Below are 27,798 nucleotides of genomic sequence, written 5' to 3'. Positions count from 1 at the left end.
GTCACAGCACTGGCCTGACCTTCCCCCCAGCAGGACATTGCACAGCAACCGTTGATTGTAAAATTTTCTTGTTTGACTGGTCTAATACAGTTCAGTTGAGAGATTTCAAAGTAAGAAGTCCTTGTGGATACAATTTATGTATAATTTACTGTGCTTTAGTTACACTTATCAGAAAATCTGACTTAAATGGTCCTTAACAGAACAGGATTTTCCTGGTCCATGTGACTTAAAGTCTGGGGCTCCTCTGAATTCAACTTGCCTCCACAGTGCCCAGTTTCTCCCTCCACCTCTACCAAATGCTCTTATGCATGGTTATGTTCCCAGATCCCCTATGAAAATATCCCCCTCAAGTTACACCCAAGTGCCATGAAAGGCCAGGCAGAAGAGTAGGATTCCAGAGAGGGAGTGCAGGATAAAACGTACTGTGTTGAGCTGTTTTAAGGTGTGTATGCAAATAGAAGAACTTGGTAGATCCAGGGTAACATACCATACATTTAGCATTTAATGAAAAGGAAAACTATGGTTATACTTTTTTTTTTTTTTCCAGAAGAACTTCAAAAAAATGTAATGTGAGTACTGAGTAATCAGAGATAAAAACATTGACATATAGGTTAATTGTTTATGTATTCTACCCATTTTCCCATTTCCTAAGTGACTAGAATGTAGATAAAGACCAGTCAAAGCTAGTCCCATAGTAGAAAATTGAAGTTCAAAATGATTCTCCAGCAAATACCATGGAGAGATCAGGAATATTCTTCAATGGTATTAGGGTATGGTTAGCTGCATAGTAAATAAGCCTCTGGTTCCCACTGCTCAGTGCAGCAGGAATCCCCTCTCCCTCAAGTGGGGTGTTGTGGGTGGGCTGGTCTTGCCGTAGTGGTTGAGGTCCCAACCCTTCCTTCCTCATCCAGCAAGTGGTGGACACAGCTTTCTTGACCATCCTGGTGTGGAACGCACACACTACCATCTCTGGGGATGGCCCATCCTATGGCAGGAAACATGAATGAACACACAGCTACACTGCCTTCAACCAGCATGGCAAACCCTCTGGTGTAACCCTCATTCTGTGAAAACCAAGGCTGTATGTCCTTGCCTTCCTTTATGAGCCAAGTCAGGAAACAGGTGTGTTGCAGACAGGTATGTGTTGCAGCCAGAGCATGCACCTGATGAACAGATCCGTCAACCTCAGCAGTTTTCTACTCATATGCTTGCTTGTCTTGCTGATTCACCACAGCTTGATACCTTCCCTCCTACAATCAAAATGTCAGGAAGCCAGTATGTACACACCAGAGAGTTCAAAGTCTGTGTGCTGAACAAGTATAGGTGGAAACTTGGAAACTGGAAATGCCCTTTCCTGTATTTTTTTTTCCTTAGTCATTTGTGGAATACCGAAAAAACAGTTTTCCATCTTTAGTAAGTTATCTCAAATCATGACTGAAATCTGCCTCCGTCAGTTGTGCTCTGTAAGCCCATGTGTTTACCTGGAGTTTTCCTCCTCCTCAGTTTCTTAAAACTTTCTGAATCCAGACTGCATAACAAGAGCATTAATAAGAGGAAAATGTTAGCGGGCACCAGCAAATAGATGTGGGTTTTGAATGGCTTCCTTAAGACTCCTCCTGTGCTGTGTGGATTCTGGGAGAGGGACAGAAAAGCCCTTTCCAGATGGAGGCCCAGGTCCACCAACATGACCAACCAAGCCTGTCTCTTGTTAGATGAGCAAGACCTCTGGGGAGTTCTTGAACCAGATCAACCCTAACAGTCGATTTAAACATCCTGCATTCAGACTTCAAATGTGAATGAGGCTGGCTTCTGGCTGGACTGCTTAACCAGGGAGAAATTCTGAACCCAGCCGTCAGGTGGTGGTTCTGGGACTTGACTCCCAGAAGCCTTCCTGGGAACCTGCACTTTTCTTCCCAGGATAATCCTGTATGTAGTCAGAGCTCCACTTGGCCCCTCTGTCCTCTCATCTCTGGGAGGTGAGGGCACTGCACCCTGTCCTTGGCTGTGTACACCTCTGCTGTCCTTGAATATTGGCTTGTGATTGTTTTCATCAGGTCCTGGAATTTTTAGGGGTGTAAATCAGGAACCTACCTGGACTGGGTTGAGGTCATGCTACCGCCTTGGAGGGACCTCCTTGCCCCTTGTCCAATGACACTTGGGTGCCTCTGAGCATCTTCCTGTGTGTAAAAGCTGTGGCATCAAGCGTTTCAGGCTTTCCCTCTCTCAAGGTCACCACCTAAACAGGACAGGTCTTCCAGGACCCACGGAAGGCTGCAGGAAGCATCCTCCTGCTTCCTGCTGCTAGTGACTCTTGGAGCTCCCTGCAAGCAAGCAGCCCTCTCCAGTTCTCTCTGCACCCTCTGTCTCCTGTGATCCCACTCAGGTGATCAAGGTCCATTCTACAAGTAGGTCTCATTTTCAGGGTCCAGGTAGACCTGTATCTGGGACTGCCCTCCCCCATGCAAGCTCCCTCAGATATGCCCTGTTAGAGGCACTGCCACAGGAGTTCAGGTCTCCTGTCCTGGAGGCTGGCTCTCTCACCATGGCCAACTGCCCCTGCACTCACTTCCTGGCAGACCTGTAGCTTTTCTCTCTGATGGTTGAGAAATGGAGGCTCAGCCACCTCACTTTGCTTTCTCCTGCTTCCTGGTCCATCTGATCAGGTTTCATCCACTTACTGACCATAGAGTCTTCCTCTCCTGCAAATAAGCTGCCTGGATTCTTTGCCCACCTTCCATGCTATCTGTCTCTCATTGAGTCTCAGAAGTCTCTCTGTCCAGATCCTAGATCTGTGTAGCATGTGTGTGTAAGAGTGTCTTCCAGTTTGTAGCTTACATTTTCATCTTTGAAGTGTCTGTGGGCAAATCTTTTTAGCTTTTTATCTGTAGTTCTCCTTTATTTTTATACCTTGTTTGTGGAGTTCCTTTAAAAAGATACTTTTTTTATTTTGGCATTTTTTTGTAAGTTGTGACATTGTGAACTGGTTTTATTTCATCTTAATACAGAGGACTGGTTATCTCAGAATGCCTTGTTGTGTGGTGTGCCTTGATGTTCAGATAATTTCGAATACAAATGCCTCATCCTATTGCTGTCCTCCCAGCATGCCTCCTCTAAGCAGAAGACACTTCGATGGCAATGCCCAGCAGCTCTAAACATGGCTAGTATTTTTGGAAAGCATATGGACAACATAAAAACTTTAAGGAATGGGCATGTGGCTCGGTGGTAGAGCACCTTGAGATTGTTGGACATTTTCCTTAGCAGTTCTAACTTAAGAGTGTGTGCCAAGATGATTACTACCCAGCGCAGGTGTCTGTGACAGCTAAGGTAGTAATGGCCTGCATGTGTAGTGCAGGAACCTTCCAGGTGCACCTGGGAAGGGGACTGAGCATTGGAGAGATTAGCAGCAGGGGCCTCTTTCCTCACATTTTTGGACTTTTAGCTTTATAATGCACTTGGACCATAACTTCAGGTTTTTCCCCAAAGACCTTTGTCTCCTGTCACTTTGACATTGACCTGAGGCTCTGTCTTTGTCATACATGGGTTTTCTGCCTGGTGAAGCTGGTTCTTCCTGGGCTTGTGTCCACTGCAGGGCACTAAGATGAGACCTCTTCATATGCTCCAGCTTTGGGTGGAGCTGGCCCTCACTGTTCTCCTTGTACAGTTTTCCCCAGCTTCTCTTGCTTCTTTATCTTTCCATGTGAATCTGAGAATTAGTATGTTTAGTTAAAAGAAACTTGTGGTACTTAAAAGATAGATTTGACTTAATTAAAGAAAAAAGTGGAGAAGACCATCACAAAAGACAGATGGGAAACAGACTCCAGAGAAAGGTGAGTCCCCTTAGTGTAGGAGTCAGTAAGAAACTGTGTCCACAGGACTGTGTCCCCTGTGGGTGGACATGAAGTATGAAAGCACTCAACAGCAATGGAGAGGTGGCCTTGACTGCTCACTGTGCGCACCCAGGAAGTGCACACTGAGCTCTCGCCAGGACAAAGAAGCTGGAATACACAAAATCCATGATGCAAGATCTTTTACAACTAAATAAAATAGAAAACAATCCACTTTTTTAAATGAGCAAATATTTTAGCACTTGCTACAAGATACAAAAATAAGCATAAGGAAGTGTTCAACACCATCAATTGTGGGAAATAAAAACAATGCACAGTGAAATTCATGGAAATAACTCATTTACAAGACTGGCCATGCCAAGGCTTGGTGAGGATGTAGAGTGCTAGAACTCTCCCAGATTTCTAGTAGACATGTGAGAGGATCTCGGATAGCCACCTTGGCAGCTAGCATGTGCTTGCCCTATAAACAGGGATCCTGTGTCTAGGTATTTGTCCAAGAGAAACACAACATCTGTGCACAAACTTTCTTTTTTTTTTTTTTTTTTTTTAGAAAGGAGAGAGAGAGAGAGAGAGAATTTTGATATTTATTTTTTAGTTTTCGGCAGACACAACATCTTTGTTGGTATGTGGTGCTGAGGATCGAACCCGGGCCGCACGCATGCCAGGCAAGCGCGCTACCGCTTGAGCCACATCCCCAGCCCTGTGCACAAACTTTCATGGGAATATCTACCAATTTCATTTGGAATAGCCCAAAACTGGGAAGGCCCCGGCAAAGGTAGGGCAGGAGGAAAAGTTCCCACAGGTCAGGTGCCCTCTGACCAGGAGGACGGTAAACTTCTGATCCACATGATGACATCACAGGTAGCGTCAATCCTGCAGTGAGTGAGATCAGCAGTGGAGAAGGAGTCGCGCCCCACTCCATCTGTGTAATGTTCTGCACAGACAAAAACTGCCATATGTGAGATTGGAGTGGCTCTTGCCTGTGGCTGGGAGAGGCTGTCTGACTGCAAAACTCAGGAAGGATGTGGCTGTAGGAGAGAAGTGTGATACACGCTCCTTCTGCTGCCCTGAAAACATAGGTGAATTCCATTCTGGAAGGTGCATCTCAGAGGTAATTGGAAGAGCCTACAGCAATAGCCAGTGTATCAGCCATTCTGAAGTAAAAGTTGGGAGAAAGTGAAAGGTGCCACGACATACAGGTGGCATGATGCCGAAGGGGGAAAAGGACACATATGCATTTTATCCTGCTTGCACAAACTCTGAAAACATTCCTCTAAGCCAGATGCCATGGGGCACACCTGTAATCCTAGCAGCTTGGAAGGCTGAGGCAGGAGGAGCATGAGTCCAAAGCCAGCCTCAGCAAATGTAAGGTGCTAAGCAACTCAGTGAGACCCTGTCTCTAAATAAAATTCAAAGTAGGGCTGGGATGTGACTGAGTGGTTGAGTGCCCCTAAGTTCAATTGCTGGTACCCTCCCCCTCAAAGTAATTCCTCTACCCAGACTAGTCTCACTGATGATTCACAGACTTGACGCTGCACTGCTGGAGTCTTGTTGATGCTCCTGTGTTGACCCAGAAAACCAAACTGACTTCTCAACAGAACGAAGCTCCAATATGACCCAACTCAGTTTCCAGTTTTAAAACGTATTGCATACAGTAAGCACGCCAGATGCCCAAATGCATCACATTACTTAAGGAGAAATACCAGTGTTTTGCTGGATCAAAGGACTCTTTCCCTGGGCCATTGGATCGTCCTGTCTGTCTGAGCGTCCTTTGGCATGCAAGTTGTACCAGAGACAAGATGTGCAGGGGTGCCTTCACCTTGCCAGGTGTTCACCTTGCAGACAGTTAAGTGAGGGATCCTAGCTGCCACACTCACTTGGTGCACATCAGAGCTGCTGGACTTCATGGACTCCTGTGACCTGTGGTCCAGTGACAAGTGAGGGGCCACCTCCCACACTGCAGAACCCCAGGGCCACAAGTGCTGTTAGAGAAGCACACCCAGGGGCACGTGTTTGCCCACAGCCCAGGGAGGCCTTGGTGAGTGCAGTGGAGCCAATTCCCAGGCCCCCAGGATTCAGCTCTAGGAAAGTCTGCAGACAGCCTGTTCAGTGTTCTGATGAGAATGGCCAAATATGTTAACATTACACTTTACTAGGACACCACTAGTTGTGAAATGCACCTTTTCCTAATTTTTAAATTCTGAATCTTTTTGATAGTCATAAGGTGCATTGATGATGTGAAGGAGACTCAAAGTGGGATAGTGGACCAGATTCTCTCATCCTTAGAATCCCACAATGTAATGATTCTGAGATTTTGAGAGCTTAGGGTTTTCTAATCAGAGTAGATTTGATGTCTTAGGAAAAAGACAAAGTAGTCAATAATTGAAGACCACCAAGCCATTTCCTTAGGGCGGGGGGTATGATTTGTTAAAGCTTAATGTAGATTTCTTTCATTAAAATATCTTTTTAAAAAATTGTTTTCAGTGAATAATCCTATACCTTCCAATCTGAAATCAGAAGCAAAGAAGGCTGCTAGAATCCTAAGAGAATTCACGGAAATAACTTCTAGAAATGGACCTGATAAGATCATTCCTGGTGGGTGAATCACTGAATGTGTTTTTCTACATTGCCCTTCTGCATTCCTCAGCATCGCTCCAGTATCACTCTGCTGATCCCACAGAGACTAGTAACCATTTAGGCCACCTTTTTTCTCAGGGATGATCCCTGCGGTGTCCTGGGTCTCCTGGGCAAGGCAGCAGCGGCCTGAGCCAGGGGCAGGGTCTTCCCCCAGCTACGAAGGAGATGCTGGGCCAGAGCCTTCCCGGAGCCTTCTTGGTTCTCCTATACTTGCCCTACTCTAAGTGCTGCATAAGCAAATCTTGCAAATTTACTAGCTAGTAAGAAAGTTAACAACCTCAAAAACAAGTTTTAATTTTGTGCTTTTCTCTTCCATCTGAGATATCAGATTCTATAGTGGTGTACAGAGACATTTATCAATAATTTCCAACGCAGCTGTGTATCACTATGCCTTTGTCATTAAAACCCAGGCCCTGAACCCTGAGGTTGTTAACTTTCTTAGTAGCTAGTAAGTTTGGTATTCTTGAATCACAGTTTTCACATCAACAAAAGGTGAACTTTTCTACATTGTGTTAGGGTGAGTTCTGCCCCACACTGCCTTTGCTCACGCTTTGGTTTTCTGTTTGCTTTTCTTCTTGTAGCCCATGTGATTGCCAAAGCCAAAGGCCTTGCCATTCTGTCTGTGATCAAAGCTGGGTTCCTGGTGACTGCCAGGGGAGGCAGTGGGATTGTCCTGGCCCGCCTTCCAGACGGAAGTAAGTCAACCTTTGTACAGTACCACAATTCCTTTTTGTCTTCTTTCCATAAGGATGCTTCCGTGGAGGGCATGGCAGGAGCTGGACATGACACCTGCCTGTTGGGAAGGAAGCCTGGGAGATGATGGGTAGGACTCAAGGGCAGGCCTGCTTCATACTCATTCTGCAGGTCTTCCACACAGCCCGTACCGGGCAGTGTCTGCTGTCTGTCACTGACTGTGAATGCTCTTCCCCATCTTTATTGCTATTGTTCTCTCATTTTTTCTGAAGTTGCTGTGGAAACAAGGACCATCTGCAAGCACCTGTGGTTCTGTGGGACACGGTAATATCTGCAGTGTTTGAAGAACCACCAAGGGAGAACCTACCCAGGCAGTCTAACTGGCTGTTACTTTCTGGGGTGAAATCTACTTTACCTCTCAGAGATGAAGTCAAAGTGTATTTGCCATGAATCCCAAGAACCAACACTTGTAGCAGTGTTTATAATGTAGGCAGGTGTTGTGACCACCAAAGTGCCTCTACTGTACTTTGACATTTGCTGTCCATCATGTAGGAACACACTGCTCTGCTAATAGATATTTTATAACATAGTAATTTACACTTACAATAAATAGGAGTGTTCGTGGAACACACATTCTTTAAATTTCAGATGGTTGGACTCATTGTTTCCTCCACACACCCCCTGGGAAACTGAGGCTCTCTTGAAGTGTGGCTCGGCATCACAGCTCTATGTGTGGCTGTGATTTGGGGCTGCACCGCAAGACCTAGTCTGCAAGCCACTGTATCATATCCATCAAGCATCTTCCCTCTTCAGACCCTTCATGTGAAAGTTCAAAGAAACACGTAGATCAAAACTGTTTAATTGTTAATTAAAAAGTTTATTTTCACAAACGTTAAAATAATCTTAAAAAGCCTAGTCTTCAAAAATTGAAAACAAAAAGCATTGCCCACTGTTCATGGGAAGACTTTTCAACAGTAAAGCTGAGCAATATAGCTTCTCTGAGGATTTCCTGCCAGGTGGGACTGGTATCTGCAGGAAGTTCTTGGAGCTGGAAGGCCCCCCTGGGCAGAGCTGGTGCAGGACCCACCCGCACCCAGCCCTGAGGGCCTATCAGCTCCAACTCACCTTTCTACCATTCCAGAACCTCAGTTCCTCTCCATCCTGAGCAGTGGCTGCATACCAGGTGGGGGGGGGGGGATTTAAAAACTGCAGCGAGACAGAATGAGTTTTCCTCCCAGGGGCCTGTGAGCCAGGGCAGCTCCAGCATAAGTAAAAAGTAGCTTTGGCATTATCAGACTGACTTCCTTAATCAGCCTGCTGAGGCAGAGTGAGCCTGAGAAGGCCTTTCTCATGCTTTCCCACCCCCACCAACTTTCTAGACTCGTTTAACGTAACTTTTTATATTGAGGAAAATACACAAAAATCCTAAAATATACCATATCATGGCACATGGAATTATTGCACTTGGTTTCCAAATGTAAAGAAACTTCCCTTGTTAGAATTCTAATGATCTTGAACTTGTTGTCTGTAACTTGTGCTCTACTAGGAACAAGAGCCTGCCCTGAGAATTGACAATGAAAAGAATTCAGTATTAGTTCACCCCAGGAGTGAAAATGAACTCTTGAATCCTCTGATACCTTTTGTCTATGATGAAATTGTATCCAAAGACTAGAGTTGAGGTTCAGTGATACAAATGTTGGCAGCTGAAGGTAGCAGACAGCACAATAGTTTGGAGTTATGCATGTTGGCAGGGAGCTGGAGGACGTGAGTCTGTGAATCTCAAACCCATAGTAAGCATCTAACACCTTTGAAGTATCTTCAGCTTTTAGAAGACTGCATATGCTTTTTAAAGAATATTTTTAAATGTATAGAGAAATACCTAAGTAATTTTAAAAAGCCATCTTTTACATTTTATTATATTTCCACAGTTGTTCATGTGTCAGGGGTGTTTAATGTTACCGTATGCTTTTGTTTTTGTTTTATCAGCGTGGTCTGCACCTTCAGCCATTGGGATAGCTGGGCTTGGCGGGGGATTTGAAATAGGAATCGAGGTGAGTGGGTAGCTTGTGTGTCCTTGAGGCCCTGGGGTCTCAACATGTGAAAGCCATAGGTTTCCCTTGGCTTCTAGTCTAATGCCTTGGGGAATGGTTCCCCCTTATTCTCATTCTGCACCCCCTCCCCTGCCTCCCCTTTGTTCTTTTTTTCCTGTGCTAGAGATCTCACCTGAGGCATACCTGTGTGTGCAGACCCTGACCACATCCACCTTCTTCTGACCCCCCTAGGAAGCTTTTGTCCCTTTCCCTGGAAGGGGGGTCTGACAAACGGTTGTTGGCATTGGCAGTTGTGGGTCACCAACTGCAAAACTGCTTACTCCCTAGGTGGGCGGGCTCCACACAGGGCGTCACCATCTGTGGTTAAACACAGTTTCCTTCAAGTTCTGGAAGTGCATGCTAGCACATGTTATTTCTGTGTATGACTTATCTCCTCATAATTATGGAGGTTATCAATGACTAGGAATTACACACTGGGGTGTCCCTGTTTACAAGTCTGTCTGCTGATGGCTTCATCCTCAACAACAACAACAACAAAGGTGTGGCATCAACTCATCCATGCTGTTAGAGTTTCATCTGTTGCTTTACTGCTAAGTTCTTGGTAAATCAGATCTCCTGATGTGCTGAAATCATTTCTTTTCACATTTCAGTCAGTTCTTCTTGAGCTGTCTTTCATGATTTGGCCTAATTTTTCCCTCTGTGAAACAGGTGAAAATAGCCTTCCTCTGGCTTTAAACTGATGAGTGAATAAATGGGTTTATACATGAAAAGCACTTGGAATGGTTGTATTGTTACTCAGCTTGTCATATATAGAACTTTTGATTGCAAAGCTTATCCTCATGACAGAATGGGAATCAACTCTGAAATTTCACTTAAACAACAGGCATAAATGATAATTACTAGCTTTTTAAGGTATCAATTTCAGTAGAGATAATAAAAAGCATTTCCCAACATTAGGAAAACTACTTTAAGCTTTCTGAATGTGGTCAGACTGCTGCTCTGAGCCCAACCCTTGGAGATGATAAGGGGCACTCTCCAGCAACAGCAGGAAGTATGTGTAGCTTTCAGTACAGATGTGACAGCATTCACCTTCTGGTCTCAGACCAGCCCCAGCCAGCATTTCTGTCTGCTTGGGTCAAAATGGGCAAGGAGGCTAGAAAGAGCACAGCCTGCCTCTTCCCTGAAGCTGCTCTTACGCTGTCTGCCAGGAGCTTTGGATCTGCAGTGTGCATAGCAGCATGTGGTTGGATTTTTTTTTTTTTTTTTTTTTTTTTTTTTTACTCTAGCCTGAGAGTCTCTGCCTTTCAGTTGGGTCATTCAATCCATTTATGTGTACTGGTATTATCAGTATCATTTGCTGGGTATCTGACATTTCATGTTTTCTCTATCTAAAGTTGTATTTTTCTTCTGATTTTTTATTATTTTTGAGTCATATTTTAGACTGTAGAGTTTACAACACATCTTAGCAAAAACTATTTCAAATTTATATTAGCATTATTCTGTAAGACACAGAATTGTTGTTTTATTTAGTCATATTCCCTTTTCTCCTTTTTTTTTTTGCTATGAATGTGTTATTGCATCTATAATTATAAGCCAAATTCTACATTTTACAGTTGGCAGTTATATAATGTCATGTCTTTAAAGAAATCAAGTGAAGAATTGAGAGCAGGTGCTTATTTTCTGATCCCACTATGGGCCTTCTAACTTGCCACCTGTGGTCCTGCATGCCTGCTCCTGTGGATTCCAGGGGACAAAAGGTGTGGTGTCCATTCTGCAACTCAGCCCTGCCCCTGCCCACTCCTTTGATCTGCTGGTGGCAGATACATTGCGTTTCTCAGTTGCAGGCATAGCAACACAGTTCACAGGAGGCATTTCAAATTGCGTTATACTCAGGTCAGGGACCAAGGAGAGAGGCGTGTGCACTCCTGCTCCTGTTTCCATGCTTGTCTTTGCCAGTGCTCTGCTTTATATGGTTTTGATTGCCACCTAGGGCCCCTGGCTTCAACCTAAGGAGCTGTCACTGGCAGCACTTGTAAAATGGGTCTACTAGCAACAGAATCCCCCAGTTCTTTTTCCTTTGGTCTGGGGACGTCTCAGTTTCACCTCCATTTCCAGAGGCGATTTTGCTGGTATTGGATTCTGGGCTGACAGTCTACCCTTCAGGAATCTGATCTGCCATCTTAGGGCTTCCCAGTCTCCGCTGTCCCTGGTGGGAAACCTGCATGCATCTTGCTGAGGTTCCTTGCACATGGTGAGTCCTCCTTCTCTTGCTGCCTTTGAGATTTTTCTCCATGTTCCAGCACTTTGCAGTTGTGTGTGGGGGTGGATCTCCACTCATCTAGCCTGCTCAGGGCTCACTGTTCTGCTTGGGAACACTGTCTGCTCCTGTCATCAGCTGGGGATGTTTCCAGTCATGGCCTCTTGGAGAGTGTCCTCTGTTTCTTCCCTGTGGTGCTGGCATCCCCATTGGCACCTTGTACCTCGTGGTGATGGCATCTGCTCATCCTTCTTCTCTTAGTCTTAAGGTTCTCTATGGATCTGTCCTTACATCGCTGACTCTGTTTTGCCTGCTCAGCTCTGCGGTTGACCCCTCTAGGGGATTCTTCATATCTGTCACCTGCTTTCAATCCCAGGACTTCTCCTTGCTCTTCATGTGGCCTCTGTCTGCACCAGTTGAGCAATGATGAAGTGCTCTATCTTTGAGGCAATGTTCTCCTTTTCCAGAGTTTGCCTCTTAATAATATAATTCTTTGAACAGAATTTGAACAATTTCTGTCTGCTAAGTGGGAAAGGCAGTTACCCATGTTTGCTTTTCTCTTTTCTTGTGTTTGGGTCATGTTCTCCTGCTTCTTTGCTTGTCTCATAATTTTTATTGAAAACCCATGATTTGGGTCATGCATCCTTGTCACTTAATGACACTTTGTCAAGGAGCCACACATGGGATGGCATTTAGGGTTGTGTTATCTGGTGCTTACCTAGTTCTTGTCTGTAGCCATCCTAGTCCTGTGTCCACTCTATGATAAGGATCTGCCTGGAAGTCGCTTGGTCACCTCAGGATGCCCGGACCCTGACAGTCTCTTTACAGTAAGAGTGAGTACAGCTGATTCTGAGGACTTGTTCAGTTAGTGATTCTGCTGGGCTGTCTCAGTGCATCCGTCAACTGCTCCTGGAAAGGTGCACAGACAGCAGGGCTCTTCCTTGGTCTCTGAGGAGCTGTCTGACTGACTGTTGATGTCACTCGGGTGTTAGCCTGCTGATGGCTTCATCCTCAACATATTGCTCCACTGTTCTCGTGGAGCTCCAGCTGCTGCTTACTGTGTCTTCAGAGACCTTGTCTTGCCACAGCACCCTGAGCTTTGCCCACTCTGCTTCAGTTCAGCTGGCTTCCCCAGGGAACTTTGGAACTGTGATTGAAGTCTGCACTTCTCTCTGGCCAAAATCTCCATGCCGTTCCTCCAGAGCTAGAGGCTGGGACAGTGGCCTGCTTCACTAGCGTGACTCCAGCATCTCTGGGCAGTCACAGCCTTTTGTCTTCTGGGTAGAACTCGTGACTACAGGTGAGCCAGACCAAGGAGGATGGGCCCTGCGACTCCTGGGTAGGCTTCTGCCACACAGGTTGTGTTTCAGTCAGCTCTTCCACTGCCGCGTAAGGGACCTGACCAGCCCAACTGTAGAGGAAGAAGGGCTTACTTGGGGGCTTACAGTTTCAGAGATCACAGTCCATAGACAGTTAGCTCCATTCCTTGGGGATCAAGGTGAGACAGGGCATCATGGCAGAAGAGTGTAGCAGAGGGAAGCAGCTCACTTGATGATCAGAAAGCAGAGAGAGAGGTCTCCACTTGCCAGATACAAATATATATCCCAAATCCATGTCCCCAATTCCTGCCTCCTCCAGCCACACCCCACCATTTCAGTTCCACTCAGTTAGTCCTATCAGGGGGTCAGTTCACTGATTAGGTTAAGACTCTCACAACCCAACCATTTTTCCTCTGATGCTTCTTGAATTGTCTCACACATGAGCTTTTGGTGGACACCTCACATCAAACCATAACGGGTAGAGGGGCCTGAGGAGGGGCTGCAGACACCTGGACTGCAGCTCCTGCAACAACAAGCTGGGGCCAGGGGCTGGGTCGTTGTGCCACTATCCTGTAGGGTGGCCCACCAGCCGAACCTGGGCTGCGTATGTAGCACCAGTGTCACCAGCTGCAGCGATCTCGGCCAAGTCTGAACAGAGTTCCTGAGTGTGTATCACTTTGTTGACTTTGCTTGCCTGTGGGGCAGTTTCCACAGATGGGAAGTGCTTTTTCTAATTATTTTTCAAGTTATTGTTGGTTTACGGGGACTCTTTGCACTGCTCTGGAAGCATTCCCCCTTTAAGTGTGTGTGGAGCCAACTTCCTGCTGCTCCAAGACCCTCCATCTTCAGAGGGCATTTGATTGGCAGATGTACCATAGACAGGGTAGAGAGTCCACCTACGAAGTTCAGTTTTAGCTCTTCTTTTAGCCCTAGAACATTGGGCAAAGTATTGAATCTTCCTGAACCAACCCTTAGAGCACCGGGGCTTCATGCTGAGAGAGTCCTTGTAGAGAAAGACTGAAATCTTAATGTGGTTCTTTTCATGCCTTGCTGTCCGAGTGTATAACTGACAACTAGGGCTATGGACAGGGTGTGGCTTTAGCAAAGGCAGCCTGCCTGATGCTCCTGAGCAGTAACTGTGGAACCTTCACCACCCACAGCTTCATCCTGGCCTGTACATGCCAGGAACCCTGCACTTTGCCAGAGCCACAGGCACGGTCCACACGTTTGGACCTCAGATTCTGTAGGGTGGGAGTTGGGTACCAACTCCCTGTTCCTTTGGATATTGAGTGTACTGAGTAGCCCTCTAAATGAATAAATGGCTGCCTACATCTGGAATAAGGGGTAGTTTGGGTGGGGAAAGTTCTTTTGGTAGGAGAGATTGGTAAAGAGAGATGGTTGAGAAAAGTGAAGGAAACAATGTCACAGAGGCCCAGAGTGGCCTGTGGTGGGACCTGTTATGGGGGGACTACTGGATAGTATTGGATAGGAACCTATCCAGTTGTCTTTTGTACCAAATTCAGAGTTCACATTGCATTAGTAACTCTGGGAAATCTTGCTTTCACTGGAGTTTGAAGAAACGATTCAACTTCTTCCAAGGAGAGCTTGTCTTCTGCCTTCCTCAGGAGGCAGGCCGCTGGGCTCTAGCTGAAGAGTGATGTTGTTAGAGGCCGATGTGTGAAGGACCTGTTGTGTAAGGAGTGGAATGTGTTGGGAGAGGTCCCAGGTTTGTTCTGTAGTAAAACTGGCCACATGCTGGGAGCAAGGCAACCTGGGGGCCCACACCGGAGCTCTCACCTATCCAAGAAGAGCTCAAAGATGGGGAGGGGAGAGCAGCTTAGCTGTGCAGGTGGGCAGGAAGCTTCCCACAGAGCCATGCAGGAACCCCAGGCCTTAACTGGGGTTAAGCCCCAATTCACATACAAGCCAGACTCTCAGCTGGAAATGGCAGCAGGGGCAGAGGTAGGTGGTGCTCGTCCCCAGCAGGCTTCCAAGCAGCAGCTGCAGAGAGGAGTTGGCTTCAGAAGACATCCCTCCAGGTTTTGCTGCTGGTGGTGGTTATGTTTGATCTTTAGAGTTACAGATTTGTTTAATTGACAAACTGGCATCTTATTGATTAATACCAAGGAAGCACCTATCAAACTTTCTCATGGCTTCACACCCTATGGCAGTGTTCCCCCTGCCGGTGCCCCTGCAGGAACCTGTTCTGCTCCTCATTCTGTGCTTATTTCTCCCCCCAGAAATAAGCCTGGGGCTGCTGGTACTCACATGCTGCTCGAGCTGTCTGTGGAGCTGTGACCTGGTTCTCTGCTTCATTAGTGGTATTACGAAAGAACACGGGATCATTTTACTCCCATTTCAAAGGAACCAAACAGAGACGGATAGAAGATTAGAGATGGATGTTTTTCCTTAACTGCCTCTTAGAGCTTTTCCATGCTTAACTGAGACATCCCGAGCAGGACAGGGCAACTAGAGCAGCTGCAAGGTCCTGGGCAGGTGTACATGTTCCAGGTGTGGATGCTGAACACAGCGCAAGACCCAGGCCATCTTGTCATCTGCAAGTGCCTGTGAGGCACAGGCTGTGATCACTGCCAAAGGGTTTAACTTTGAGAGAAAATGCAAGTCGCTCCAAGTCATTCAACCCCATTTCTCAGAGATGGCCTGTGTGTGAAGTGAAAGTAGTGCTCGGCAGGTGCCACTGGGTCAGCAGCCTCTTGTACCAGGAACTCCATCTGGTCCTTTCAAGTACAATCTCCTTTGGTAATAACATGAGTTTTCTGTAGGTCAACAAAAGCATTGGTTTGAAAACATTCAGAGAGTAAAGAATGGGCAAGTCAAAACATCTGTCAAGGTTGGCTTGGCCTCTGTGCTTTTTGAGATGTGGGGACTACTCCAGGCTTCACCATGATTCCCACTCATCCTCAAATGGCCTTACAGATGCAGCTACTGTGATTGTGCCCATGTTATATAGAGGAAACCAGGGATTCGAGTGGCTCAGTAGTCCCCCCAAGATCACACTGCCTCCAGCTGCCTGCTACACATGGCCATTGGGTTGCTGCATGGCCCTGTGGGAAGCTTTAAGGGGGTATTAACTTTTCTAACCTTGGGCTCTGGCACAGCAGGACCTGCAGTGAGCAGTCAGCTGGCTCTTATCCCAGGTTTTCCTTCTACTTAGAGGAAAACAAACTCCCAGTCGTGGGCATTGCTAATGGAAACCAGGTTACTCCTGCACTGTGAACATCCATGGCCAAGTGCCTGGCTGCACTTCCCTGGGGGTGTGCATGCAGCTTCCCCCAGAGCACTATGTGGGTGCTGCCTGGATCTGCCACTGCAGCTTCCTAGGTTCCTGGGTTTGTATTTTAGTCAGCTTTTTCACTACTGTGACAAAAAACCTGACAAAAACAATTAAAAGAAGAAAACTTTATTTGGGCTCACTGTTTCAGAGATCTCAGTCCATAAACACCAACTTCATAGCTCTGGGCTCATGTGAGGAAGGATATCATGGGGAAGAGTGTGGTGGAAGAAAACAGCTCAGAACATGACCACCAGGAAGCAGAGAGGGAGAGCTCCACTCACCAGGAACAAATATAAACCTCAAAGATATGCCCAGTGACCTACCTCCTCGAGCCCCAACCAGCCTCCCTACAGTTACCAGTTAATCCAGCTGTGGATCGGTGTGCTGATTAGGGGAGAGTTCTCAAGATCTAATCATTTCACTTCTGAGCACTCCTGCACCAGCTCAAACATGAGCTCTTGGGACACACTTCATACACACACCATTCCAGTCTGGCTGTCCTGGAGAGAGTAGTGGAGGATATCACAGGGCATGTAGATACCTCCCTCCTGCCCGACTTGGACGGTCCTGGCAACAGGAGTGGCAGCTTGTAGCCTCCTACACCTGGGTACTGGCTGGAGCAAGGAGTAGAGCCAGGTGCCCCTGGAGCACAGATCTAGTGCTTGGGGCCTGAGGGCTTGGGGTGCCACCTGTGCACTTGTGGTGTCTCGGCTCAGAACATTGGCTTCCTGTTCTCTGTTGGCACGAAATTTTACTACATTACATTAGGATTTGTTTGAGTTTTAATTGACCTTATTTTAAATGATATTTAGTTGTAACTTTTTAAATAAACTGGTTTTACCTTTTAGGTATCGGATCTGGTGATAATTCTGAACTATGATAGAGCTGTTGAAGCTTTTGCGAAAGGTGGGAATCTGACGCTTGGAGGGAACTGTACTGTGGCTGTTGGGCCCTTGGGAAGGTAAGGTTTATAAAGTGGTGTTAGAATAGATATCAAAGGCGGTAAAGACTTAAAAACTCCTTTTTTTTTTTTGCATTGAGATGAAATTTTAATTAAAATAGACAAACTTATGATTTCTGCATCTGCCAGAGATGGTTATCAAGCCAATGCAAAAAAAAAAAAAAAAAAGAAAAAAGAAAGAAAGACACGAAACAGCCAGCACAGAACACAGAACAACACTCACCGTGAGCTCTGAGGAAGGTTGGTGGGTGGTAAAGGATAGCAGGGCCAGAAGAGGGAAGCCTCCTTCTGAGTCCTGAGTGCTGAAGTGGGGGATATTCACAACATTGAAGTTGCATATTTTCCTTCTCTGTTGATGAAGTGCTCTTCTTGGGTTAATTAAGTAGTGCAGGAAAATTTCACATTTAAGAAAGTCACACAGAAAAATCATCTGAAAGGCATGTATTTTAATGAAAGTGATATGATGTTAGTTGAAATCAAGCTCTTCAGCACTCTCTTTTTTTTCAATTTTTATTATTATTATTATTTTGAGGCAAGGTCTCACCTTACTAAGTTGTTGAGACTGGCCTTGAAATTGCAGTCCTCCTGTCTCAGCCTCAGAAGCCACTGGGCTTACAGGTGTGCATACTGCACCCAGTTCTTCAGCTCTCTGGAGCTGTTTCCATGTCTAAAAGATGTCAGCTTTCCATGCATCCTCTGCAGAGCAGGGCTCCAGTCAGGCACCCTCTGTCTGTTCTGGTGGCCTTGCTTTCCTATAGGCACCTCAGAGCTGTCGTGCAGCCATCAGGAAGTGACCCTGCCAGACCCCCTGGAGTGAGTGCCAGGGGGAGCTCCTCACATGCTTGTGCAGTGCTCTCTGTCATCTCAGGCCTCCATTCTTTTCAGGAACCTGGAAGGAAATGTGGCCCTGAGGAGCTCTGCAGCTGTCTTCACATACTGCAAGTCCAGGGGACTCTTCGCAGGCATCTCTCTAGAAGGGAGCTGTCTAATTGAAAGGAAAGAAACTAACCGGAAGTAAGTTCATGCTGCAGATTGTAAATGACTTAGAAGGTGACAAGAAGATGATAGTTCAAAACTGAAACAGCTCTTTAGTTTACAGAGTACCTATGTATGTTTTCTTAAATATAATGAGATGTGACTCTAAACATATGTTTTATATTGAAACATACAAGATAAAAGTAATATATACTTATAGAAAATTTAGAAGAAAAAAAAAAACAGAGGAAAACTGCATCGCTCCAACACTATCATTGTTCACATACACCTTCTGCCTCCAGCAGTCTCCTAGGCATGCTTGTCCTTTGTCCCATCAAGGAAGGTGGCGGCATGTTATCTTTTCACTACCACCCTAGAGACGGTGAGCACTCACTGGCTGCCACATAGCTGTCTGCTGGCCAGAGACCCCACTTCAACATGTTTGTAAAGGTCCAGGGAGGGCTTCGAGTTAAACTTGCAGGTCAAATGAAATGGGCCTCACTGTGAGAGATGTTCTGCTATTACACTCTGCCCTTGCCTTCCCTCCTTATCAAATGGAGACCAATATTAATTAGAAATGCAGTTTGGTTTTTAAAAAGCATTTAGAAGGACTTACGGGTGAAGGCTGCTCTCTAATTGACCTCTGGAGAGTTTTCCCAGCCGCTGCTAGATGTTGCCCCACTTTAGTCCAGTTAGGATTGTGGCTGAGACTGAGGGCAGGCTACTTCCAGAACCCCAGGAAGGCCCAGACCGCCTGCCTGTGACCCAGGCAGTGCTGCTTGGCAGAGCTTCCCCAGGGCCAGGAACAGACCTGCCACCACAGGGGACAAGAGAACTCACTAGCACACCTCACATTAAAGCATCTGAACTCACTAGCACACCTCACATTAAAGCGTCTGGGAGCCACTCGAAAGCGGTGTTGGTGGGGAGAGTGAGGACACAGGGCCGTTTATGCTGTGGAACCAGAGTTCTCATTGCTGGATTTAGTGGTCTGAGAAATAGGACTTAAGAATGCTTCATCAACTTCTGATTCCAGGTCTCTGGCTGACATTTCCACTAAAGTTCTACTAAGACAAATATAGTCCTTAATGAACTTCAGGACTTCCAAACATATAAGACAAATCTTTATTTAATTTTAACAAAACGAACATGTTAAACATTTTAAAGAAGTCACATAGCCATGTGTATAGGTACCATTTTTGAAGAAACTAACTTAAAGGGAAAAAAACCTATAAAACTGCACGATTTTGTGATTTCTGTAAACTTTCCATGTAGATGTGTGTGGTAGATGCATAAGAATGTGTCTGTGTGCTCTCTGTGCCTACAGAGGAAGGGTGCGCGCCAGAATACTCAGGGCAGTTGCCTCTGGAGGCAACCTGAGGGGAGTGCAGAGCGGGACAGGACGGCTGGGGAGGCCGGCCCACGGGAGCCACAGCGCATGGCTGCAGAAGAGACATTCCTGTGCCTGCGGAAACAACTTTCTTAATGGCCTGTTCTTCTCAGATTCTACTGCCAGGACGTTCGAGCCTGTGACATCTTATTTGGAGACGTGCCACGACCTGCGCAAGCCGAAGATCTTTATGAGATTCTTGATTCCTTCACCCAGAAGTACGAGAGTGAGGCGCAGCGCACCAACGCCAGGAGAGCAGCCAGGGAGCTACACAAGGTTCTGAGCTTTCGCCCTTGGTCTCCTCGCATCCCAGGAATCCCCTCCGTAGAGCCCTCTGTCCTCTGTCCCTGGTGTCAGGCCCCATGACCCCTCCACTTCCCGTGTGACTTCAGTTGCATGGCAGTGAGTGTGAAGGTGTCACGTGACCCTGACGTGCCATCTCAGGGCCAGACTTCCTGAAGGGGAGGACGGCCACACTAACCCCGTGCCAAGCCCACATCCCCAAACTCTGTGGGTGTTTCACCACGTCCCACGACAGCCTTTTGTACAGCCTGGCCCTTGCCGCACAGTGCGTGAGGTCACTGCCCTCCCCTGGGCTGCCCAGTCGCGCCCAGCCACCCTCCCACCCAGGCCTACTCGTTCCCGGTGCCAGAGGTCCCTGTCAGCTCCTAGGGTGCCACCTCAGTAAGTGCATGGGGCGAACGTTGCTGCTTAGACTCGTTAGACGCAAAAGCATCCTGTGTTGCTAAGTGTGAACTGGACGGAAGAATTATGTCATATTGTCATTCCTCACAGGCTAAGGAATTACCTCCAAAGCCCTCCTCAAGACTACAGGGGTCATCTGCAGCAGCCCAGCCGAGCTCCAGCTCTCAAAGTACCTACTCTTGTTACAATTTAAGTACATTATAATTAAGTAATTAATAAGTAGTTTGTTAAGACTTCAAGCAACATTGTTACACTTTTCAAATACAAGAAGTAATGGAGTATTAAGAAAAAAGAAAATGCTGGGTCTCTTCTGTATCCTGAGTTCTCAGCCATATGATTTTGAAAACTTCTGTTCTCACTCATGAGATGCTTTCTTAAAGCTACAAAGAGTTATATCTTTCAAGTTTTACCATTTACTTTGTCTTTTCTTCTGAAATGGCTATGCTACTGATCCAAGCACAGGAGCCCACCCGCCTGTACTTTGTCACACTGAGGTTTACCAATTTGAACACATAAACCTATTCTGGGGTATGTTCTCACACCTATGTTTCTTTTCTTTTTAAAAAGTTTTTTAGTTGTTGATGGACTTTTATTTATTTATTTATTTATAAGTGGTGCTGAGAATCGAACCCAGTGCCTCGCACATGCTAGGCAAGCACTCTACCACTGAACCACACACAACCCCAGCCCTCACACCTATGTTTCTGAGTATTATTTTTACCACCTATTCCTGGGATCTCAGGATGTTCTCAGGTGCTTGTTAAACTAGGTGAAGTTTATAAAACATCCAATTTGGGTCTTTACTCTCTATCAGTATGATAGTAACTCTGAGACTTCTGTTTTTCATAAATACAAGTTAACTATAAATAGAAATATACTAAAGTTGGTGCTCTTTCATGTAATGGACAATTATTATATAAGAGGCACTGTGCTGCAGTGTTTTGGAGCACGACTCAAAGATTCTGCTGTTAGTGGATTTCCGTATAGAAGGAGAGATTGCATATGAGTGTGTAACTTTTACTGTGGGAAGAGGATTAGAAAATGTACTGAAGCTCTTCAGAGAGTAGAAAGCTCCTTCTCTGACTCCTCAGTCCTGTTTCACATCTATTTTCTCCAGTTTTCAGCCCAGCTCCCTCACATGGGTTCTTAGCATTCTCCACCACAACCACACCTGATCACGCTCATTCCACATCATATACCTTCCCTGTCACACACACAGTCCACCTGAAACACGCTCCACTATGAGCATTCTACCAGACACATTCCCCTTCCCAAACATCCCCAGGATATATGGGTGCTCGCCCCACACAATGCCCACCTGCATTCTTCCCGCTCTCTCCCCCTACCTCGCTCTCCCCCACTCATTCACCACCACATACACACCCGCCACGACGCTTTGTCATTGGGTTGCAGTAGTTTTTTTTACATTTATTATGTGTCTTTTATTTTTCATGTTTTACTAATTGAGAGCTTTAATTTTTATGTAAAAATTTGCCTAACCATCTAGTTTTTATGAATTTATGTATTTTAATCATGGTTACAAAGGTCTTCCTATGTCCGATAAACAACTGCATTCTCCAGGATTCCTTGTGCTATTTTTATTTCTGATTCCTGGATACTTGTTCTTCCTGTATGTTAAGACCATTTACCAAGCATTTCCTCCTCTGCCATCTTTCAGTTCTAGTTGAAATCATACTATGAACTCATGTTCATGCCACAGTATTGTAATTAATCACCTGGAGACCTGGGTCCCTTCTGCCTTGCTGTGGTGCCGTGTCTCCCAGTGGGCCTTCCTGGATCTGTGCCCTTCCTGTGAGTGGAATACACTTTTCCATTTCCAGATCAGGGTGCAGGAAATCACAAGGGACGCACATTTTGCTGGTCTGAAATTTGGTCATTCACCCCAAATTATTTCTAGTCAGTTTCTTAAAGCACATCCCTTGGAGTATCTGTCCTGCCCACCAGCATTTGCAACTGTGTCTTACTGCCTGAGCTCCAAGGTGTGCTCCCGTCCTCAGGGTTCACAGAGATGCCAGCCAGGACCTGTGGGCTCAGGCATCTCTCAGGGCAGTTTCCAGATTCCAGGTCCTGGAATTCTTCCTCCAAGCCAGCCACTGGGCATTGTGTACAGGCTCCGTCTGCATCTTCTGCCCTGTTTTCTGTATGTGAAGAGGAAAAGCAAACTCTCAAGCATGCTGATTCTCACCAAGTGAAATTGCCTGCAGCCCTAAAAGCAGGCCAATTTGAAACATGGATGTGATACCAGTGTCCTGAGCGAATGGTTCTGGTGGACAGTAGAGCCTCCACGGAGTGATTTCTGTTTCTTTATATTCAATAAAATTGAGGAAGAACCTAACTGAAATTTATCTACTTTTATAATGAAAATAGTAGTTAATAGTCTCATTATATAGTAATTATTTTTTAAAAAATCAAATAGCTATTCATCACCTAAACAAGTTATATAATGTTTTATTATCTTACAAATATGTTGTTTTGATGAATGATAAATGTGAGCTTTTTAAATTATTTTTTGGCTTCTAAGAAGGGCTATAAAGTAATTCAGTTACATTGCTATAAATTCTCTCCTTCTAGTCTTCTCTAGTTTTTATAAAAACCACATTTCCTATTGGGGGGGGGTGGCACCTGTGGTCCCAAGCACCTGGGAGGCTGAGGCAAGAGGATCATAGAGCCCAGGAGGACAACATAGTGAGGCCCATCTTCCAACAAAAAGAACCTCTCTGAGCACCTGTATCTATAGAAAAGTGCACTAAACCATGAATGATGTTGAGCCGATGTCATTCCAACAATGAGAAGAAGTGGCCCTGTGCAGATGAATGAATTCTAAAGCCTCATTCATCTACACAGGTGCTTTTCTAATACAATTTTACTTTTATGTTTAGTAAGCTAACAGAGTTCAGAATATGCTTAAATTTTGATCAATCATCTATAAATAACTATTATAACGATAACTCAATCTATTATAAGAATTTATTTAATAGAAGCTGTGCTTACTTAAATTTAAAAAGTAAATTTACATACAGATTTCTGTTGTAGGAAATGCTACATAAAAATACAATTTAACACATTACTATAACATTTTGAGACAAATGGCATCAAGGTTGAAATATGATTTGAAGGTTGAAGTGAGTGCTAGGGTAAGCCAGGGGATGTTCAGAAGTCCCTGGCTTGGGCTGACAGTCTTGTTCACTTAGCTTTTTCATGGCTGCTTCTGGAAACAGATATATTTTATGTCATAGGTACTGGGTTCCTGAACTTGGTGTATCTGGTGGGTTTGTTCAGGTATACCTTTTGACTTACAGCACGACTGAATATTGGTTTCCTACTGTGTATAGCGTCTTAAGGTGATTGAGGGACAAGAGCAGGATTTGGCCTTTCTGTGTGCTTTATGATACAGTACACACTAATTACCTTTCTAAATCCTCCTCCCTTTTTTGCAGGTAACAGAAATGAATATAAACTGTATCCTGAGCTTTCCAGCTATCATGAGACTGTTGGTAAGTAACAAAAAATTATTAAGAGTGACTCATGGGCTGAGATTGTAGCTCAGTGATAGAGTGCTTGCCTAGCACATGTGAGGCCCTGGGTTCGATCCTCAGCCCTACATAAAAATAAATAAATAAAATAAAGATATTGTGTTCATCTACAACTATATATATATATATATATATATATATATATATATATATATATATCATACATACATACATATATGTATATAATTTTTAAAAGAGTGACTCATATCCATCTTATAATCAAACTTTCTAATCAGTCTGGTAGATTGGGGAAAATCTTGAGAGCATATTTCATCCCCTGTGGTTTATAGGATGTCCATATTCATTTCAAAAGTGCTTCTTGTAAAACATAGTGCTTGTGTGCTCTCACTGGCTTCTATTCTGAGAAGATGAGGGTAACTGAGCTCTTGAGGACCACTGCCCACCACCTGCAGTCACACCTGCACAGGGCCAGCTGCTGCCCACAGAGGGCTTTGGGTGCCTAGTGAGAAGAGTGCACATTTGGTAATTTTGCATTCCAACAATCACTATTGCAGTCTCTGAAAGTTTGGGCCCCATGAGTTTTATATTTTTAAGAATTTTTTTCCTTTCAAATATTCTGCTGTTATTGGGAACTATTTAATAAAACTTATTAAACTTTTCCATAGTAAAAAAAATAACCCTTCAACCTGACTTACTTAAAATAATCTTTAGAAATTTTCCTTGAAAGAATTAAGCAGTTACTTATAAAAGTGAATGGCTCACAAATGGTCGCCGAGGTCTAAAGAGCCCTATTAATCTATAATAACTAAGGTGAATAAGGTGACAAAGCCATATACCACAGAACTAATGCCCGTGAGGAATTAGCCACTTCCTGTCAATGCAGCGTCAAGGAATCAGGTACCCAGATTGTTATCATGCAGACACAGTGCGCAGACTCTCTTTCCTGGTGGGCCTGGGTTTCATGTGACGCATCTGCTCACAAACATGAAGTGACTTCATCAGTGCCACCCTCGGGACCTCTCCTCTCCTCCCTCCCCCTCCCAGCCCCTTCCATGGCCCTCCTGCTCTCCTTCTGTTCTCATGAGGTACCTTTTCCTCCCGTTTCCTTCTAGCTTCCACATAGGAGAGAAAACATGTGACACTTGGCATTCTGAGTCTGGCTTGCTGCTCTCCAGGTCCTTCTACTCCCTACAACCAACACAAGGTCATTCTTCTCTATGGCTGAACCAAACTCCATTGTATACATACACCACATTCTCTTTATCCATTCGCCTCTTGATGGGCACTGGACTGCCCTCCCGGCAGGCCCCCCTGGGTGGCCACAGAGCACCCCAGCGAGCACCCTCCCAGCAGGCCCCCTGGCTGTCACAGCACCCCAGAAGGCCACCCTGGACAGTCTCTCTCCTTGCAGTTCTTCAGGGGAATCCAAGACCAAGGTGTGGTGCCAGCTCCACCCCAGCTCTCATGCACACTCCTCACCAGGCCCTTGTTGCTGGCAGGAGCCCGTTATGAGGCAGTAATCCCATTCATGATCACCACCTGGTGGGGCAGGACTTAAACATAGGAATTTGGGGGAACATTCAGACCATGGCAACGACTATTCCTTTAAAATGGGCAAAGTATGAATAATGTTATTTTATGGGTCAAAATTCAAACAATTATAGCCGTATACATTTCCTAAACATTTCATTATATATGTAACAGTGTGTGGTTGTGACTTGTATGTGAATTTGGGAAATGTTACTGCCACACACTTGCTCTTTTCAAAGGAAAAAAACTCAAGTTTCATGGTGCGCACCTTCCGAAGACTGTGTGCCAGTCCACAGACCCTAACCCTTAAGTGATTATCTTCTGTCCCACCTGCACATGCTACTTCCCCCTCAAAAGCAAGAATGATCAGAATGCCTTTTCTTATTTCAGGCGGTTCAAATCAGCCAGTAGAAGTGACAGCGCTGTATTCTTTTGAAGGACAGCAGCCGGGAGACTTGAATTTCCAAGCTGGAGACAAAATCATAGTTACATCAAAAACTGATTCACATTTTGATTGGTGGGAAGGAAATCTTCGTGGCCAAACTGGCATTTTTCCAGCCAACTATGTAACCATGAATTAAAGTTTTGTTATTTTCTCCCTTGATAATTACAATTACGTATCTGTGTGTGTGTGTGAGTGTGAGTGTATGTGTGTGTGTAATTACAATTACATGTATACATGTAAATGACAGGGTCTACTGTCCAGTTAAGCAATGTACAATATGGGTTTTAAAATACTTCTTTCCTGACAAATGTTAATCCAAAACGCAAGATATTTCTTTCTATAAAATAACAGCTGACCTGAGAGACCTCAAACTCTTTGTGCTGATTTCATTGTGTGCACCACTGAACATTGAACACTCTGCCGTCTGTGTGGTCATGGTTCTTTTGTATTCACTGTCAGACATCAGCAAACATCCAGTCTAGCCAGACAGTTTTAGCAAAACTGCCTCAGAGCGGTTGGTGACTTCCTGGAGCACTTGGTGCTGCATGTGGACTGGTAGCAGTGCTCAAGTCACGTGAACACTGGGTCAATCAATGAACTTCTGAGCCTCGGTAAAGTGTGATCAGGGTTGACTGCAGTTTGGAGGGTTAAACGAGCTGGTGAAAATGAAGAGCAGCAGCCCCCCTCGGGGCTGCGTGGCCAAAGCAGAGGCACCTGTTCTTTCCTGTGGACACCTGGGCCACTTGCTCGCTCACCCATGTTTGCCCCAGACACGATGCTGGCCCCAAGGGAGAGAGGCTGCCCACTTGGAAAGGCTGCTTCTCACAAGCACTGGAAAGATGGAGCGGTCTGGTATACCAGGTGCAAAGTTGTCAACTGTAAATCCCCACTGACGTCTTTTTTGCAGGAAGCTGGTTGCAATGGGGGATGACTGTGGTCATTCCCAGGAATTATGAGGATCATGGGTGGTGTTGGGGCTCAGAAAGCAACAGCCCAGATGAAGGCCTCAGAAGCACTCTGCTGACTCCCATCCTCCTGCTTCCCACTCTCCCCAGGCACAGAGACTAGAATTTCTTCCCTGAGGCAGGTCATAGAAACTAAAACCATTTTCCTCCAAATCCAGCCATTAAGCCTCAAAGTGTTACTCTAATCTTTACCTGTTCTCTGACTTTCTATCTTGGAACTGGCCATAAAGAAGTTTTTTTTATATCAGAAAGTGATAGATCACGAGTCCCCATTCCTGCTGCATCAGAAGCCAAACAGAACCTGAAGAGATGGGCTGGCTGTTCCCTCAGCTCCCACTATCAGAGAGCAACCTTGGGTGCAGTCGCCTTTGCACGGTTGTCCACTCTTCACTGAACCTAAGCATGAAATGGGTTTTTGGTGGGTCTTTGAGTCTTCATTCTGAGGACTCCTGTGTAGAACAATTGAATCAATTTGTTATGCTTCTCTTGTTAACTTTTCTTCTGGGCAAGGATTGTTAGCCAGCCCTCTAACACTCAGAAAGGGGAGCCTTCTGCTTCTGGGCAGGACCCAGGCTTCTTGAGTGGTGCAGTAAATATCTGCCCCATGCAGAGCCTGGGGTATGGCAGTCAGTAAATACCTGTCCTGTGCAGAGTGCACAGCATGGGGGTGAAGATTGCAAGCAGGAGCTGCCTTCACAACTGTGACCTAGCTGCTCCGTGCCTTGGTTTCCCCACCTTTGGTGACCGACCAAAGCACCTTGAATACTGCTGAGCATATGAGACCAATAAATTAGCAAGTACTACCTTTCTTTGCATCAGAAAGAGCCCTAACTGATAGGATGGCTGAGGCAGTTTTTCCAAGTGAGCTTGTGTGGGCCCTAGGGACAAGTCAGGCTGAACTAGGAAGCTCTTTCCTTTGCTCCACAGTTTGCTGCCTGTGTGTGGCGCTGAGCAGCTCACTGGCCGAGGAAAGGTCTGCTTCCCCTCAACATGAAGTTCAGAATACCTCCCTGCAACCAGATTGCACTAAGCCTGCAGTCCTGCTGGGCTCTGCTCGGAGCTTCTCTTACTTGACCTGGGATGAGGCAGACTGTCCTCCCTGAAGGAGGAGGCTTACAGCCCGCTGGTCCCAAACCTGGCTAGAAGGCTCTGAGACCTCCCTGGGCCACAGAGGATGGCCTTCCAGGCTTCAGAACGGGTGACTGCTCCTCGAGA

At 45.6% G+C, this 27,798-nt stretch overlaps 1 protein-coding gene across 7 annotated transcripts in view; it reads left to right on the top strand.

Annotated features, from left to right (window-relative positions):
• Positions 1-25,971, top strand: part of Sh3yl1 (SH3 and SYLF domain containing 1) — a 29,685-nt gene extending 3,714 nt beyond the window's left edge. For 4 of the 7 annotated variants that reach the window (XM_026412836.2, XM_026412841.2, XM_026412839.2 and 1 more), the window contains 9 exons: positions 6,330-6,440; positions 7,064-7,177; positions 9,162-9,226; positions 16,946-17,058; positions 17,944-18,072; positions 19,537-19,699; positions 20,219-20,297; positions 23,587-23,643; positions 25,564-25,971. In XM_026412836.2, the coding sequence (XP_026268621.2) occupies positions 6,330-6,440; positions 7,064-7,177; positions 9,162-9,226; positions 16,946-17,058; positions 17,944-18,072; positions 19,537-19,699; positions 20,219-20,297; positions 23,587-23,643; positions 25,564-25,754 (1,022 nt within the window). In that variant the 3' untranslated portion in view covers positions 25,755-25,971. Of the gene's footprint in view, positions 1-933; positions 1,276-5,376; positions 5,500-6,329; positions 6,441-7,063; positions 7,178-9,161; positions 9,227-16,945; positions 17,059-17,943; positions 18,073-19,536; positions 19,700-20,218; positions 20,298-21,806; positions 21,907-23,586; positions 23,644-25,563 lie in introns of those variants that run through there. The other 3 variants (XM_026412837.2, XM_026412840.2, XM_077791695.1) reach the window with 3 other exon arrangements.
• Positions 25,972-27,798: the final 1,827 nt, after the last annotated feature.

The sequence above is a fragment of the Urocitellus parryii genome, chromosome 12 (genome assembly GCF_045843805.1).
Source record: "Urocitellus parryii isolate mUroPar1 chromosome 12, mUroPar1.hap1, whole genome shotgun sequence".
Lineage (NCBI taxonomy): Eukaryota > Metazoa > Chordata > Mammalia > Rodentia > Sciuridae > Urocitellus > Urocitellus parryii.
This window is presented reverse-complemented; position numbering and strand designations above follow the sequence as displayed.